At 42.5% G+C, this 15,561-nt stretch overlaps 1 protein-coding gene across 4 annotated transcripts; it reads left to right on the top strand.

Moving 5' to 3' along the window:
• Nucleotides 1-4,573: 4,573 nt before the first annotated feature.
• ASB8 (ankyrin repeat and SOCS box containing 8) lies at nt 4,574-15,295 on the top strand. 4 transcript variants are annotated; one of them, XM_049882961.1, is made up of 4 exons: nt 4,574-4,684; nt 7,788-7,947; nt 9,426-9,530; nt 12,364-15,294. In XM_049882961.1, exons 2-4 carry the CDS (start codon nt 7,819-7,821, stop codon nt 12,994-12,996), a joined length of 867 nt encoding a protein of 288 aa, XP_049738918.1. In that variant the 5' UTR covers nt 4,574-4,684; nt 7,788-7,818; the 3' UTR covers nt 12,997-15,294. The 4 variants fall into 4 exon arrangements, with proteins under 4 accessions (XP_049738918.1, XP_049738917.1, XP_049738920.1 ...); XM_049882960.1 differs by having other exon boundaries at nt 7,784-7,947; XM_049882963.1 differs by having other exon boundaries at nt 4,681-4,710; nt 12,364-15,295.
• Nucleotides 15,296-15,561: the final 266 nt, after the last annotated feature.

Genomic DNA, 15,561 nt, shown 5'->3' with positions numbered 1-15,561 from the left:
AATTATATGCAGTAAAGTAGCTTGGGGATGGGGTTGGGGGCTCTTGCCTCCACAGAGTCTCATTCAGACCCCTTTCAAGCTACCCCATGTAAACCTGCAAATTAAGTAAAAACAATGTGGTCAATTTGTAACTACAGCTTCAAGTCAATCCCCCAGGCTTCCCATCCCAATCAGAGGGCTGCCTCCTAAAACCCTCTTACACAGAAATCTTGGAGCTTCCAATGACCAACCCCTATGTGTCTGTCAGTTTGTTGTACTATGGGAGCTTGCATGTTGCTGTGATGCTGGAATCTATGCCACCTGTATTCAGATACCAGCAGGGTCACCCATGGAGGACAGGTTTCAGCTGAGTTTCCAACGAAGACAGGCTAGGAAGAAGAACCCAGCGGTCTACCTCTGAAAATAATTAGCCGGTGAAAACCTTATGAATAGCAGCGGAACAATGTCTGATATCGTGCCAGAAGATGAGCCCCCCAGGTTGGAAGACAGTCAAAAGATGGCTGGGGAAGAGCTGCCTCCTTATGTACAGTCAACCTTAACGATGTGGATGGAGTAAAGGTTTCACGACCTTCATTTGCTGATGTGGCATGACTCAAAATGAAAAGAAACAGCTGCAAACATCCATTAATAATCGGAACCTGGAATGTACAAAGTATGAATCTAGGAAAATTGAAAATCATCAAAAATGAAATGGAACACATAAACATCAATATCCTAGGCATTAATGAGTTGAAATGGACTGGTATTGGCCATTCTGAATCAGACAATCATATAGTGTACTATGCCGGAAATGACAACTTGAAGAAGGAATGGTGTTGCATTCTTCATCAAAAATAACATTTCAAGAACTATCCTGAAGTACAGTCCTGTCAGTGATGGGATAATATCCATACACCTACAAGGAAGACCAGTTAATACAACTATTATTCAAATTTATGCACCAACCACTAAGGCCAAAGATGAATAAACTGAAGATTTTTATCAGCTTCTGTAGTCTGAAATTGATCGAACATGCAATCAGGATGCATTGATAGTGACTGGTAATTGGAATGCGAAAGTTGGAAATAGAGAAGGATCAGTAGTTGGAAAATATGGCGTTGGTGATAGAAACAATGCTGGGGATCGAATGATAGAATTTTGCAAGACCAACGACTTCTTCACTGCAAATACCTTTTTTGACCAACATAAACGGCGACTATACACATGGACCTCGCCAGATGAAATACACAGGAATCAAATCGACTACATCTGAGGAAAGACAATGGAAAAGCTCAACATATCAGTCAGAACAAGGCCAGGAGCTGACAATGGAACAGAACACCAATTGCTCATATGCAAATTCAAGTTGAAACTGAAGAAAATTAGAACAAGTCCACAAGAGCCAAAGTACAACCTTGGGTATATTCCATTTGAATTTAGAGACCATCTCAAGAATAGATTCGACACATAGCACATTAATGACCAAAGACCAGATGAGTTGTGGAATGATATCAAGGACATCATACATGAAGAAAGCAAGAGGTTATTGAAAAGATAGGAAAGAAAGAAAAAATCAAGATGGATGTCAGAGGAGATTCTGAAACTTGCTCTCGAATGTCAAGCAGCTAAAGCAAAAGGAAGAAATGATGAAGTAAAAGACTGAACAGAAGATTTCAAAGAGTGGCTCGAGAAGACAAAGTAAAGTATTATAACGACATGTGCAAAGAGCTGGAGATAGAAAACCAGAGGGAAGAATACACTTGGTGTTTCTCAAGCTGAAAGAACTGAAGAAAAACTCAAGCCTCGAGTTGCAATACTGAAGGATTCTATGGCAAAAATATTAAACTACGCAGGAAGCATCAAAAGAAGATGGAAGGAATACACAGTTATTATACCAAAAAGAATTAGTCAATGTTCAACCATTTCAAGAGGTAGCATACGATCAGGAATCGATGGTACTGAAGGAAGAAGTCCAAGCTGCACTGAAGGCATTGGTGAAAAACAAGTCTCCAGGAATTGATGGAATATCAATTGAGATGTTTCAACAAACAGATGTAGCACTGGAAGTGCTCATTTGTCTATGCCAAGAAATTTGGAAGACAGCTACCTGGCCAACTGGCTAGAAGACATCCATATTTTTGCCTATTCCCAAGAAAGGTGATCCAACTGAATGAGGAAATTATAGAACAATATCATTAACATCACATGTAAGCAAAATGTTGCTGAAGATCATTCAAAAGCAGCTGCAGCAGTCTATAGAGAGGGAAATGCCAGAAATTCAGGCCGGATTCAGAAGAGGATATGGAACCAGGGATACCATTGCTGATGTCAGATGGATCCTGGGGGAAAGCAGAGAATACCAGAAGGATGTTTACCTGTGTTTTATTGACTGTGCAAAGGCATTTGACTGTGTGGATCATAACAAACTAGGAATAACATGGCGAAGAATGGGAATTCCGGAACACCTAATTGTGCTCACGAAGAACCTTTACATAGATCAAGAGGCAGTTGTTTGGACAGAACAAGGAGATACTGTGTGGTTTAAAGTCAGGAAAGGTATGAGTCAGGATTGTATCCTTTCACCATACGTATTCAATTTGTATGCTCAGCAAATAATCCAGGAAGCTGGACTATATGAAGAAGAACGGGGCATCAGGATTGGAGGAAGACTCATTAACAACCTGCATTATGCAGATGATACAACCTTGCTTGCTGGAAGTAAAGAAGACTTGAAGCACTTACTGATGAAGATCAAAGACCACAGCCTTCAGTATGGATTACACCTCAACACAAAGAAAACAAAAATCCTCACAACTGGACCAGTGAGCAACATCATAATAAACAGAGAAAAGATTGAATTTGTCAAGGATTTCATTTTACTTGGATCCACAATCAACAGTCATGGAAGCAGCAGTCAAGAAAGCAAAAGATGCATTGCATTGGGTAAATCTGCTGCAAAGGACCTCTTCAAAGTGTTGAAGAGCAAAGGTGTCACCTTGAAGACTAAGGTGCACCTGACCCAAGCCATGGTATTTTCAATTGCATCATATACATGTGAAAGCTGGACAATGAATAAGGAAGACTGAAGAAGAATTGACATCTTTGAATTGTGGTTTTAGTGAAGAATATTGAATACACCATGGACTGCCGAATGAACAAATCTGTCTCGGAAGAAGTACAAACAGATTGTTCCTTAGGAGCAAGAATGGCGAGGCTGCATCTTACATACTTTGGACATGTTGTCAGGAAGGATCAGTCTCTGGAGAAGGACATCATGCTTGGTAAAGTACAGCGTAAGCGGAAAAGAGGAAGACCCTCAATGAGATGGACTGACACAGTGGCTGCAACAATGGGCTCAAGCATAATAATGATTGTGAGCACGGCACAGGACAGGCAGTGTTTTGTTCTGTGGTACACAAGGTCACTATGACTCAGAACCAACTCAACAGCACCTAACAACAACCAATGACCAAAGCAGCCTTTAGTCTAGAGTTTGAAAGAGGTAGCTTGCAGGCATAATGTAAAACGATTTTTAGAAAATTGTTGCCAACATTTGCAATTTCAGGGAATTCCCATTCTTAAAAATCTAGATTTCAGCTTCTTTTGAGAAACTGGGCAACCTCACCATGGTGGGATGGGAGGGAGGGACCCAAAACCCAGTGCCATGGAATCGATTCTGACTCGGGAGGGAGGGGGACGCATTCCTGCATGGTACAAATTCACCCTTCAGACAGGGCATGAGCTGCATGAACTGTCTGACCCCTGCTTTAATCTCAAACCGGTTAGATTTTGTGACTTAGGCCAGTTTTGGGAAGTAAGTGCTGCAACACTCTTGACCCAACAGGCTGCTTCGTTAAACCGCCCGTGTGGGGAGCTTCTTTCTTTACATTCAGCACCATGTGCTGCTGGCTTTGAAATGTTTACGCTGTACACATGAAGCACATCTCTCAGAGGTGCCAGCATGGCTCTCCCTGGGTAGGAAGGGTTACTGTCAGCAATGACATCCGTTTTAGTCCTCAACATTTGGGCTACACCCCTAAGGTGGTTGAGTTTGTCTTCAGTGTAGTTCACTCCGATGGAGGGTGGACAATATCCAGGACGGGTACTAAAGAACATGGATTCGCTTCAACATGGTGGATAAATGCTGGAAGTCTCTCATTTGCCAAAGAGACTTTCTTGGAAACAATCTAGTCTCCTAAGCAAGTGTACCGGTGTGAATTCAGTCGACGCAAGGTTTGGTTTAGCGAGTGTGGCTAAGGAGGGTAGAATAGTCTGGGGATAAGGTGCCCAGGCCGTTTCTCGCGTGGAGACAGTGGCGAGGTAGAAAAGGGCACGGATGGCCCCACCGCAGGCCTCGTCTACGCAGGTGTGACCACAGAGGCGGCCCGAGAGCCTGGGCCCCTGAGCTTTTTCCCACGGTAGGACTCGGACCCGAGCCCCCTGACTGTGGCCGAGAGTGCTACATCTCGCGCCCGCGCAAAGCCTCTGGGCGAAATGAGAAAGTAACGGGTGAACGAAGCTCAGAAGGACACAGGTTGCCCCGCGAGTCTGCGCAGGCGCAACTGGTTCTCGGACGCCGGCCCGTGCGCAGGCGCGCTTCCTAGTCGGCCTTGTCCTGTAAACAGAAGGACCCGCTGCGACAACTTCTGCTTCCGGGTCACGCCTTGACAGCGGCTTTCGCCTCCCAGCTCAGCCTTGCGGTTCGGTGAGTCCGGCACTCGGTGCGGGAAGGTCTGCAGCCAGGTTCCCCACCCCGGGACACCACACCCAGTAACGCTCCCCGCTCGAGGCCCGTGAGCCCTCCAGGCTGTGAGACTTCGTTCCGGGCTTTGGGGAGAGATCCGTGCGAGGGTCGGTCCACTTCTGGGGCTTCTCTGGCGCAAATTGCGCGACCCCCTTTCAGTACCACCACCAGGAGATTTGCCGGGATCGCTGCGACCTTTTGGGAGCCCATGTGGAAAGTGACACCACACGTCCTTGCATGTTGTGCCCTTGCCTCCCGCCCCCTAGCCTCGGAGAGACCGAGCTGCCGCGAGCCCTTAAGGGTCCAGCAGGTGCGGTGGGTGGAGGGCGCCTCTGGCTGGGCCGAGGGTCTCCTCGCGGGCCGGAGGCCCAGGCCTGGCTAGCGCCAGAGCCTGAACGTCGCCTCTCTCCCACTTTGCTTCCAGCGTCGCAGTAAAAACTCTTCGGTGATACCTCCCGATCCTGTCGTAAAGAGAATGGGGGAGAAAGGGCTGTCAGCCCCAGCAGAAGGGGCCCAACAGGGTCAAACCGTGCACGGGTGCACGGAGAGAGGTCGTGTTTAGATTTCCTTGACCGTTCCTTCCTGACAGGGAATGTTGTCAATCTGCCCGAGATTTACCTCTTCTACCGGGAGCTTTGGGGCAGCAGCAGACGACCAGTGATGAGTTAGGTCGAGAGCGCCTCGAAAATGAGTGCAGGTTGTTTCATCAGATTATGAAAGGTGTCGGTCACCTAGAAATGGTGAAGAGTCTCTTCAGTCCAAGCCTTCCGTTTTAGATAGACCCTTTCTTGGAATCGCTGACTCAAATGTCCCTCTGCCTTTTTTGTTTGTTTGTTTTGTTTTCTCCTTCCTTGTTAGAAAGAAGTGTGAGATACAGACCTTCTCTCTGGCTGTTGGAGACATTAAAACATACGCTAAATCTAAAATATCTAGAAAATTTCAGAGAGACATGTAAACAAACGTGTAAGCTCATTCATTCATAGTAGGAGGGAGATGCTCAGTTTGAATCATTGACACATATGAGTTGGATATTTTTCACTCTCATTCTGTTAATGGAAACCCTGGTGGTGTAGTGGTTAAGTGCTACGGCTGCTAACCAAAGAGTCACCAGTTCAAATCCGCCAGACGCTCCTTGGAAACTATGGGGCAGTTATAACTCTGTCCTATAGGGTCGCTATGAATCGACTCCACGGCACTGGGTTTGCTTTTGGATTTTTTTTTTTTTCTGTTAATTAGCACTGTATATTTTTTAAACACATAAATGGCTACTCACTAGCAAAATAGAAACTATTAGAATTTGTAGTATATCCCATCATGTGTAAAGGGATACTTCATTATAAAAAGTAAAAATTAATTATTATGAGATAACCAAAATAATTATTCCTTGGTTTTTTAGTAATCATTGTATGAATAATGTGCTTAATTATTACAAGTATTGAATTTATTAGGATTCTAAGTAATAAGGTTTGTATTGGTTCAAAAAATACAATTGCAATTTATTGAGGTCCTGTCATGTGTCAGGCACTATTGGAAAGAAACACAGTCTTTATCACCAAGGAGATTATAGTTTAATAAGAACAGAGACTCCTAAACAGTTACACCTAAAGCGTTGATACTGTACCCTCTTTTTTCTACAGTTTCTCATATGTACTTTTTCATAGAAATGTTCCACCTTATTTGCTGTAATTTTAAATGTTCCCAACTAGCACCTCTTACATAGCCAAAAGTTTTATCACAGTTGAATTTAAGTATATTGCATTATTTTCTTCCTCCATCCTAAAATTCTCCATCCTGTTGTGGTTTCAATACATACTTCAATATATATTCAATATATATACTTGCCCAAATCTATTTTTCAGTTGTCATAAATAACCAATTGTCAAAATACTTAATTCTATTAGCACTCTTAAATTTGCTTTCCCAAAACTTGAAAGCATATGTCATTGGTAAGAACTTGGATTTTTTTTTACTCTAATTTTATATAGATGATTCCAGAGTGTTCATACTTTTACTTCCTTCCTTATTTTATAAAATATCATATGTTTCCCTTTTTTTTCTTTGCTGAAAACATTTGAAGATATTTTATAGATGCCTTGTCGGTAGTAACATATATGCATTTGTTCCATAGCATTCTCCCTGTCTTTTCATAGGTAACAATTACTTCCATACCCTTTAGTCACTCAGCCAACCAATATTTATTAAACATGTGCTTTTTGGGAGACTCTGTGGATGGGGAAAAAAGTATAAGACAAAGTTCTTGCCCTCCAATCAATTACAATTTAGATGGAGAAATAATATTTATGTAATAACTGTAAGGCCAAATGTCATAGCCTAAAGGTTGTGCCAATAATAAAGATCACAAAAGTTCAGAAGAGGAAAAAATGTCGGTGGCATCTTTACCATTTAAAAATCCCCTTCCTTGCCTAGTTGTGTATAACCACATAGATTTCCATGGGTTCTTAGGACCTGTTGGACAATTCTTGTCTAGACTACTAAATCAGAGAATAGAACAGAGGTCGTGAGGGTCAGAGCATTTGTGTCCAGGTCTACCCAGCTCCCAAAGCAACTACACCTTCTCCTCACTATTGACATGGTTAGGTTCCAAAGACCAGGTTGTTATGCAAAATCGGTGTTATGCAAAATGGAGGATGACCACACCAGATCACAAGATGGAAGATGACTACATCATTACATAACTGCCAAAGCACTGAGAATCATGGCTCAGCCAAGTTGACACATAACCTTAACATTCACAGTCAGCTTTACTCTCGCATTGCACCTCAGGCACTTCGTTACTGCCAGACGTACGTTGTTAAATTGCAAAATAGATAGTAGATTTTTTACTATTGTTGTAAATGCAAAATGTCAGATAAGAGAGTCAATAAGAGAGGAAAAGGTATATTATAATCTATATCTGTTTCCTTATGATTAAGGAAAAAATGATATTAATCATGATCTTCTTGAAATCTGCTTTAATATTGGGAAAGCCTCAGAGAACCCTAGCTCTAAGGACAGGTATGTCCAGTGATGCTGTGTATGCCTAAAACTTCTTTGTTTCAGGCAGTTTGGAGCATGTGAGCATATTCTGAGCCTTGATGAGTTCCAGTATGTGGTATATTATGCAGAGCATTCAGAGCAAATACTCTCTCTCAGAGCGCTTAATCCGAACAATTGCTGCCATCCGTTCCTTCCCACATGATAATGTAGAGGACCTCATCAGAGGGGTGAGTGTGCTGTTACTAACGCTAGAGTCTTGGGAGGTAAAGTGGGAAAATTCCTGGGGAATCCTAATCAATTACAGATTTGCAGCTTTGACTCAGCATAAGATCACAAGGAGTTGTTATAGTCTCCTTAAATGTATTGACTTGCTCATTAAAATTTATTTTTCTGTGTTTTGCTTCTCTTCCCTTCTCCTTTTCACTTTGTGTGTCTTATATTTTTCTTCATGAAATGTTCTAGATGATCCTAGTCTCATTTTCTTTGTATAAAATGTCTGGATATGGTGTATATGGAATCCAGTGAGCCCAAGGTCTTCTATACATGTTGTACTAAGGAAGGAAGGAGGCAAGCAAAGCTGAGGTGGTTTTCAATTTCCTTAAGAGCCTTTCTTCACATCTGGGTCATAATTACATGGAGAAATTTTACTTGCCTTCTATTTTAACAAAAGCTACCACTTCCTATTGAAGATATCAGTCCCTAAAAGAAAAATGCATGGTAATTTGTGACAAAATACTCAACTAATATCTAACTACTGCTATTTAGTCATTCTGTTATATGACTGGTATGCTAGGTGTGTGATTCCCTGTTCTGTATGTTACTACTGTTGAAGAGAAGTTACCAGGGTAACTTTTTGATCACTAGAAAATACATCCAGATGGTTACTTCTGTACATTCTTTTTAACAACTTTAAGATCCTTATTTGTAGCCTGAAGCTGTGTAACTACTTCAGTGATGTGGCACAACTGTGAGAATGAAGAATCATACAGTGTTATTAGCTCATTTTCGAAAAAGTGGCATCAGAAGACTTGACAGTAGAAACTTTGTCACATTCTAATTCTAGCTCTGAGTCATTTGGTGACTTTGATCTGACTGTAGTATCTCCATCTCCTTTATCAGATTTGGAATAGAAGCACTAGCAGGAGCTAGGTGGCAGAGAATGCTGATACTAAGAGACTTCTTTGAAGATACCAGTAAATAAAAAGATAACATTAAGATGACCCTTCTATTAGTGATGGTCATCTGTTAGATGGCAAAAAGAGCAAGCCCTCTTTGTCCTCCTGGCCTCAGTCTGACAGACTCAATTTCCTGACTTTTTCAAAGCACAGCAGCCAGAGAAAGTGGATTGCTGGCCTAGCTTTCCTGTCCAGTGGTAATGTTCCCAGTGCTTTTACATGTATGGTTAGGTCCTCAATGGTGTCCAATGGCCATATGACGGGCTTCCTTATGGAGAAACGAACAACATGATCTAAGGAAATGACGGTTCTTCTCATTTATCTCTAGTGTGTTCTCTAGGTTTTGACATTGGTATTATAACCTTATTTGTTGAATTTACAGAAATGGAAATTGGGAACCAGTGGTATGTTTATGGTATAATTAGGACCCGAACTCTCCCCCGACCCCCACCCCGGGCTCAGTTCTCAGTCTCATCCTGCTCAGTGAGCCAGAGCTGAACATGCTGATTGAAGTCTCCTTCTACCCATAGGGAGCAGATGTGAACTGTACCCATGGCACACTGAAGCCCCTGCACTGTGCCTGTATGGTATCAGATGCTGACTGTGTGGAGTTACTCCTGGAAAAAGGAGCTGAGGTAATGTTTTTAATATCTTTGTATTAATGAGTCACTAAAACTTGAACTTCATGTTTTCATAGAATCTCTCCCTGTCTCTCCTCCCATCTCTTCCCACCTCCAGTTTCACCTTCTAGCTCATGGTAACATTGAGTATAATCAATATTAAAGTAAAATGTAGTGGTAAATATATAAAATGATCCTAAGGATTTCATTCCTTTGTCTTTCTTATTCTCTTAAAGCATCTCTAACTCCAGGAAGAAGGAGTTTTCTCTATTTTCCCTTCCAGCTCACTTTCTGGTAGTTGTTTACATTTCCATTTAGTCCTCTTATGCCCTGTTGACTGTCCAGGAGCTGGTAAGTGTAGAGGCCTTCAACTCTGATTAAATCTAAACCATTTGAGACCAACTATCAGATGTGCAGGAGTCCCTGGGTGGTACAAATGGTTAACACGCTCAGCTGCTAACCAAAAGGTTGGTGGTTCGAGTCTACCCAGAGGCACCTCAGAAGAAAGGCCTAGCAGTCTGTTCCAGAAACTCAGCCATTGAAAACCCTATGGAGTCCAGTTCCACCCTGACACACTCGGAGGCACCACGGGTCAGAATCGACATGGTGGCAGCTGCCTGGATGTCCCTAGCTGGCACAGCTGGTTAAGCGCTCAACTACTAACTGAAAGGTTGGTGGTCTGAACCCACCCAGAGGCACCTTGGGAAAAGGCCTGGCGATCTGCTTCTGAAAGGTTACAGCCTTGAAAACCCTGTGGAGGGCAGTTCTGCTCTACATATATGGGGTCTGCATGAATTGGAATCAACTCGGTGGCAACTGGTTTGGGTTTTTTTTTTTATTATTATTATCAGGCGTGTGTTCCTAATACCACTGTCACAGGGGGATAAATATCATTAGGCAATCCCTTCCTCGGGATCAGGGCACTTATGCTATTTCTGCCCATGAATCATTTTCTGTTGTAATATATCTTGTTCTCGTCTTCTTTTTAATGTACCTCAGTGTAAAAACATGGATTAATTTTTGCAAGTAGACCCTTGGCATTAGTAAGAAGCAGCATAGTAAAATGAATGGTTGAAATAAGACTTTGGAGCTAGACTTCATGGGTTCAAATTCCAGCTCTGCCACTTCCAGCTGTGTGACCTTGAACAAGTTACATAAGCCTTTCTTTGCCTCAGTTTCCCCATCTGTAAAATGAGGGTGATAATGGTACTATCTTCATCAGTGTTTGGAACACTGACATGTAATTGCTAAGTAAAAACCAAAACAAACAAACCCGTTGCCACTGAGCCGATTCTGACTCATAGTGACCCTATAGGACAGAGTAGAACTGCCACATAGGGTTCCAAGGAGCAGCTGGTGGATTCGAACTGCTGACCTTTTGGTTAGCAGCTGAGCTCTTAACCACTGTGCTACCAGGGCTCCAAAAGTGCTTATTAAGTAAATAAAACAGCAGTTTTGACTATTCGCAAGTAATCTTGAAGGCTTATTTACTGAGGCACTAATTTGAATCATATTTGTCATGAAGCTGGTGTGCAGGCCCCCAAACACACTGGTCAGTAAGCCTGAGGGACCAGCCACCTAGCTTCCTCCTCTCCACATTGTCATTCTCTTGTCTACTTGTTGTTATCTATTCTGTAACTTTTGTGATTAAAGACTCTTTCTTTGTGACACTGAAATAAAAGCCAGTGATTAATGCCAGTGATAAAAGGAAAACAATGGTTTTTAGCCAAATAGAAGGTTGAACTCAAATGTTTTAGTTTTGCTTTATTGTATTTTATGGCAGAGGATAATACACTATTTATTAGTTTGGGGATTTGAAATCTTTGGCTGTAGCCTTCAAAAATTACAGGCATGAGGCACTGGTGATTCAGTGGTAGAATTCTTGCCTTCATGTGGGAGACCTAGTTTGATTCCCAGCCAACGCACGTCATGCACAGCCACCACCTGTCACTGGAGACTTGCGTTTCTATGATGCTGAATGGGTTTCAGTGGAGCTTCCAGACTAAGACAGAGTAGGAAGAAAGGCCTGGTGATCTACTTCCAAAAAGTCAGCCAGTGACTACCCTACGGATCACAGCAGTCTAATCCCCACTGTTCATGAGGGTGGCATGGGCAACATTTCATTCCACTGTGCATAGGGTCACCATGAGTCGGAAGCCAACTTCACGGCAGCTAACAATAAAAATTACAGGTGATGCGAACTCTCAGCAAGCCAGCTGCTTTCCCAGCATTGGAAGATTTGTGCTGTTCCCTCCACATGCTTTCATTCAGGTTCTCTTGTGAACCCACAGCATATTCTTGCAAGAGACTGACTTAGCTTAATAATTGGAGCTTCTCTGTATGTCTAACGAGCACAGTAAACTACATGGGCAGCTTTGGCCTCATTACTTTTTAGCCTGGTTGCCATTAGCCACAGGGGAGAGGATAAGTAAAATAAGTAAATAAGTAAGTAAAATAACCTAAGCAGCTAGTATATTCAAGCTGCTCTCCAATAAATGTCTTTGAGAGCAGTTACAAGGACTTAGACTTCATCTTCTTATTCTCTATCTCTTGACCTACGGTAGAAATTCTAATGAACAGTAAATAAGAGAAATGATGCAGCAGCAAAAATCTGAACAATGCAGGCCAGCTAGTCAATGCAGGTAATAGTGTTGATTGTTTTGGGACAACTCTTTTCGTGTTTGCTCGTAAGCTCCTGTCATTTCGTCATCAAGACTCCCAGGGACTTGCTTGTTGACCCTCCTGTTCAGAATGTTATATAAGGAAGGTGCGTAAATACATGCCAGCTGCTTTGCTGCCTATCTCCTTCCCAGTGTCTATCTACTGTAATAGTTCTCCCTCTTTATAGGTGAATGCCCTGGATGGTTACAACCGAACAGCCCTCCATTATGCAGCTGAGAAAGACGAGGCTTGTGTGGAGGTCCTGTTGGAGTATGGTGCAAACCCCAATGCGCTGGACGGCAACAGAGACACTCCACTTCACTGGGCAGCCTTTAAGAACAACGCCGAGTGCGTGCGTGCTCTCCTAGAGAGTGGGGCCTTTGTCAATGCCCTGGATTACAACAATGATACACCTCTCAGCTGGGCTGCCATGAAGGGAAATCTTGAGAGTGTCAGCATCCTTCTTGATTACGGTGCAGAGGTCAGGGTCATTAACCTCAAAGGCCAAACACCCATCTCCCGCCTGGTGGCTCTACTAGTCAGGGGACTTGGAACAGAGAAAGAGGACTCTTGTTTTGAGCTCCTCCATAGAGCTGTTGGACACTTTGAATTAAGGAAAAATGGCACCATGCCACGAGAGGTGGCCAGAGACCAGCAGCTGTGTGAAAAACTGACTGTTCTGTGCTCAGCCCCAGGAACTCTAAAAACACTCTCTCGCTATGCTGTGCGCCGTAGCCTGGGACTCCAGTACCTGCCAGATGCGGTGAAGGGCCTTCCACTGCCAGCTTCTTTGAAGGAATACCTGTTACTTGTAGAATAACATGGAGGAGATGCTTTTACCCACCACGTAGGCAACTCTGGGTGAGGTTTTCCCCTGCAGTACTGTCTCTTCACCATGGAGAGCCAGAAAAGCAGTTGTTCCTGCTGTGTGGTTTATAGATTTTGAGGCAACTTGTCACAATAATAACCTCCACACCACCTTCCCTCTCCAAACCAACCAACCAAACAAAACAACAACAAAAAAATCCCTCACTTTTGTTTTCTGTTTATTGCTTACTTAGCTTTTTATGTTGCACCCTGCAAAAGAGAGGTCTCCCCCACTCACCCCTTTAGAGTCAACAGTGCAACTGAATTTTTGTAGGAAGATGAAAAATATTTAAAGAATGTGTGTTTGATTTTCCTTCGGGACATGATTAACCCTCCAGAAGAATCTTTCTAGAATTATTTTAATTGGTCTCTGAAGAAACTTAAGAAAATCACAATTCCAGAGAACAACAACTGCGACCCAAAGATGAAGATACTGCAGTCTCAAATGGAGTGCAGATTCAGCATTGGGCTGGATGATACCCCTGGAGTGCCACATCATGGGGCATTCAGAAGGGACTAGCCCCATCCCCTCCATCAAAGGAGACAGCAGTCTTTGCCTCTTTTTCATGGGTGTGCCCAAGGGTTACAGTCGTTCAATGTTACTTTAAAAGGATTGTCTTGGCTGCTTGCCACACATTAGAAGAGAGAGCAAATTCTAGGCAATCCTAAGAACTCCTGTTTTCTTCTAATGTAGCTCTTTTTCTTCCTTAAAGCTAGTTTGCTCTAATGGGATTAGCAGGCATTTCTTGCACCTTAGAATAAGGTGTTTGCTCTAGCAGGAGAGGAATATGGGCTGGGCTGCCTTTTCCCAACAGTCTTCTTCATTCCCTCTGGAAAGCTCACTCTCCCAAGAGGCTGGAATTATTTTTCTTTCATTTGTTTTGGAAACTTTGCTTTTTATTGATCTATGCAAGACTTGGGGAGGGCGGGATTGGGGAAGGAGTAGGTAGAGTTACAAGAGCTTCTTTTGAAATGACCCATCAACCCCCAAAATAATCCATTTTAGTCAGTAATACTTAGTCACAATACTCTTTTCCATGTTCCTAAACTAGATCAAGTTGTTATTGATCTTAAATGACCTGTATGCAAATTTGAAGAACTTTTTTTTTTTTTTTTTTTTTAAGCTGATTGGGAACCACAAGCAAAATGAATGGAATCTGTTGACACAGCTAATTGCAAAAAGTATGTCTGGTTTTGTCCTTTTGCTGTTGGTGTTTTTTGCCCTCTTAAAAAAAGAAGAAATAAATAGTTCTAAAACCAAGTTTAGCAGTTTTTACTGTTCCTATTTTTCTCCACTTTTTCCTACCTGACCCCAGACATTTCTTCCATTCCTGCCTGGGTCTTCAGTGCATCTTTCCATCCCAACCTCACCCATCTCATCCATTAGCAAGTGATTCAGGGTGATGGTGAAGTGAACAGGAAGGCCCGGACAGTGTAATTTGAAGAAGCTTCCCTTTCCTCTCTCCCCCCACCTCCAATTTGGAATTTTATGTTTTCAACCTCGGCTGCACATTAAAACACCAAGGGAGCTTTTTAAAAACACTGATGCCAAGGCTTCCTCCCATATCAATTGTCTCAGAACCTCTTGGGGTTGGCTTCGGTGCATGGGTGGGTTTTTTACATTTTCCAGATGCTTCTACAGTGTAGCCTAGGCAGGAGTGAGAACCATTGTTTTAGTCAATGGTTCTCAAGCTTAGTTATTTATTAAACCCACCTAGGCCCTGGTGGCATAACGGTTAAGAGCTCAGCTGCTAACCAGAAGGTCAGCAGTTTGAATCTACCAGCTGCTCCTTGGAAACCCTATGGTGCAGTTCTGCTGTGTCCTATACTGTCACTATGAGTTACAATCTACTTGATGGTAACAGGTAGGGCACTTTTTAAAATACCGTGGCCTGGCTCCACCTCCAGAGATGGATTTAATTGGTCTGAAGTGGGCCTGGGTATGAGGATTTTTAAAGGCACCCCAGGTGATTCTAATATTCAGACTAGATTTACCACTGTTGAGGTGCCATGTCATTTCTCATCATAGACACTGTTAATATTCTGGAGAGGGAAAGTATTTTATCCACATGGGAAAAGATATTCGTTATTTTCTCATTAATCACCCATGCAGTTGGTGGCTGATAAATTCTGCTTCACCTCCACTTGAGAGTTTAAACAGCTTCACATATCTTTTTCACTCTGGGGAAATGGCATTTTCCTTCATAGGCTTTATTTTTTAGTGATGTCTTCGCTATTTTTTTTTTCCCAGATAGTAGTATGATCATAAATTTCTTACCTCTTTACAAAGTGACATTTTTCCTTTGTGATTAGTTTTCCAACCAGTTATCCCTTCCCTCACCATCATTTTCTTAAACATACAGCTCTAGGACTAAAGACAGGAACAAGAACCTATAAATTAATAGCAGATAGCACTTAAATGTTATGTCCCAGATCTGGAAGAATGCCTAAACTTTCACTTTGTTTTCATAGCCCTTGTGGTTTTAGATTTGATGTAGCATGGTAAGGAGAGGCAGGA

This window comes from Elephas maximus, chromosome 4, assembly GCF_024166365.1.
Source record: "Elephas maximus indicus isolate mEleMax1 chromosome 4, mEleMax1 primary haplotype, whole genome shotgun sequence".
Classification (NCBI taxonomy): domain Eukaryota; kingdom Metazoa; phylum Chordata; class Mammalia; order Proboscidea; family Elephantidae; genus Elephas; species Elephas maximus.
This window is presented reverse-complemented; position numbering and strand designations above follow the sequence as displayed.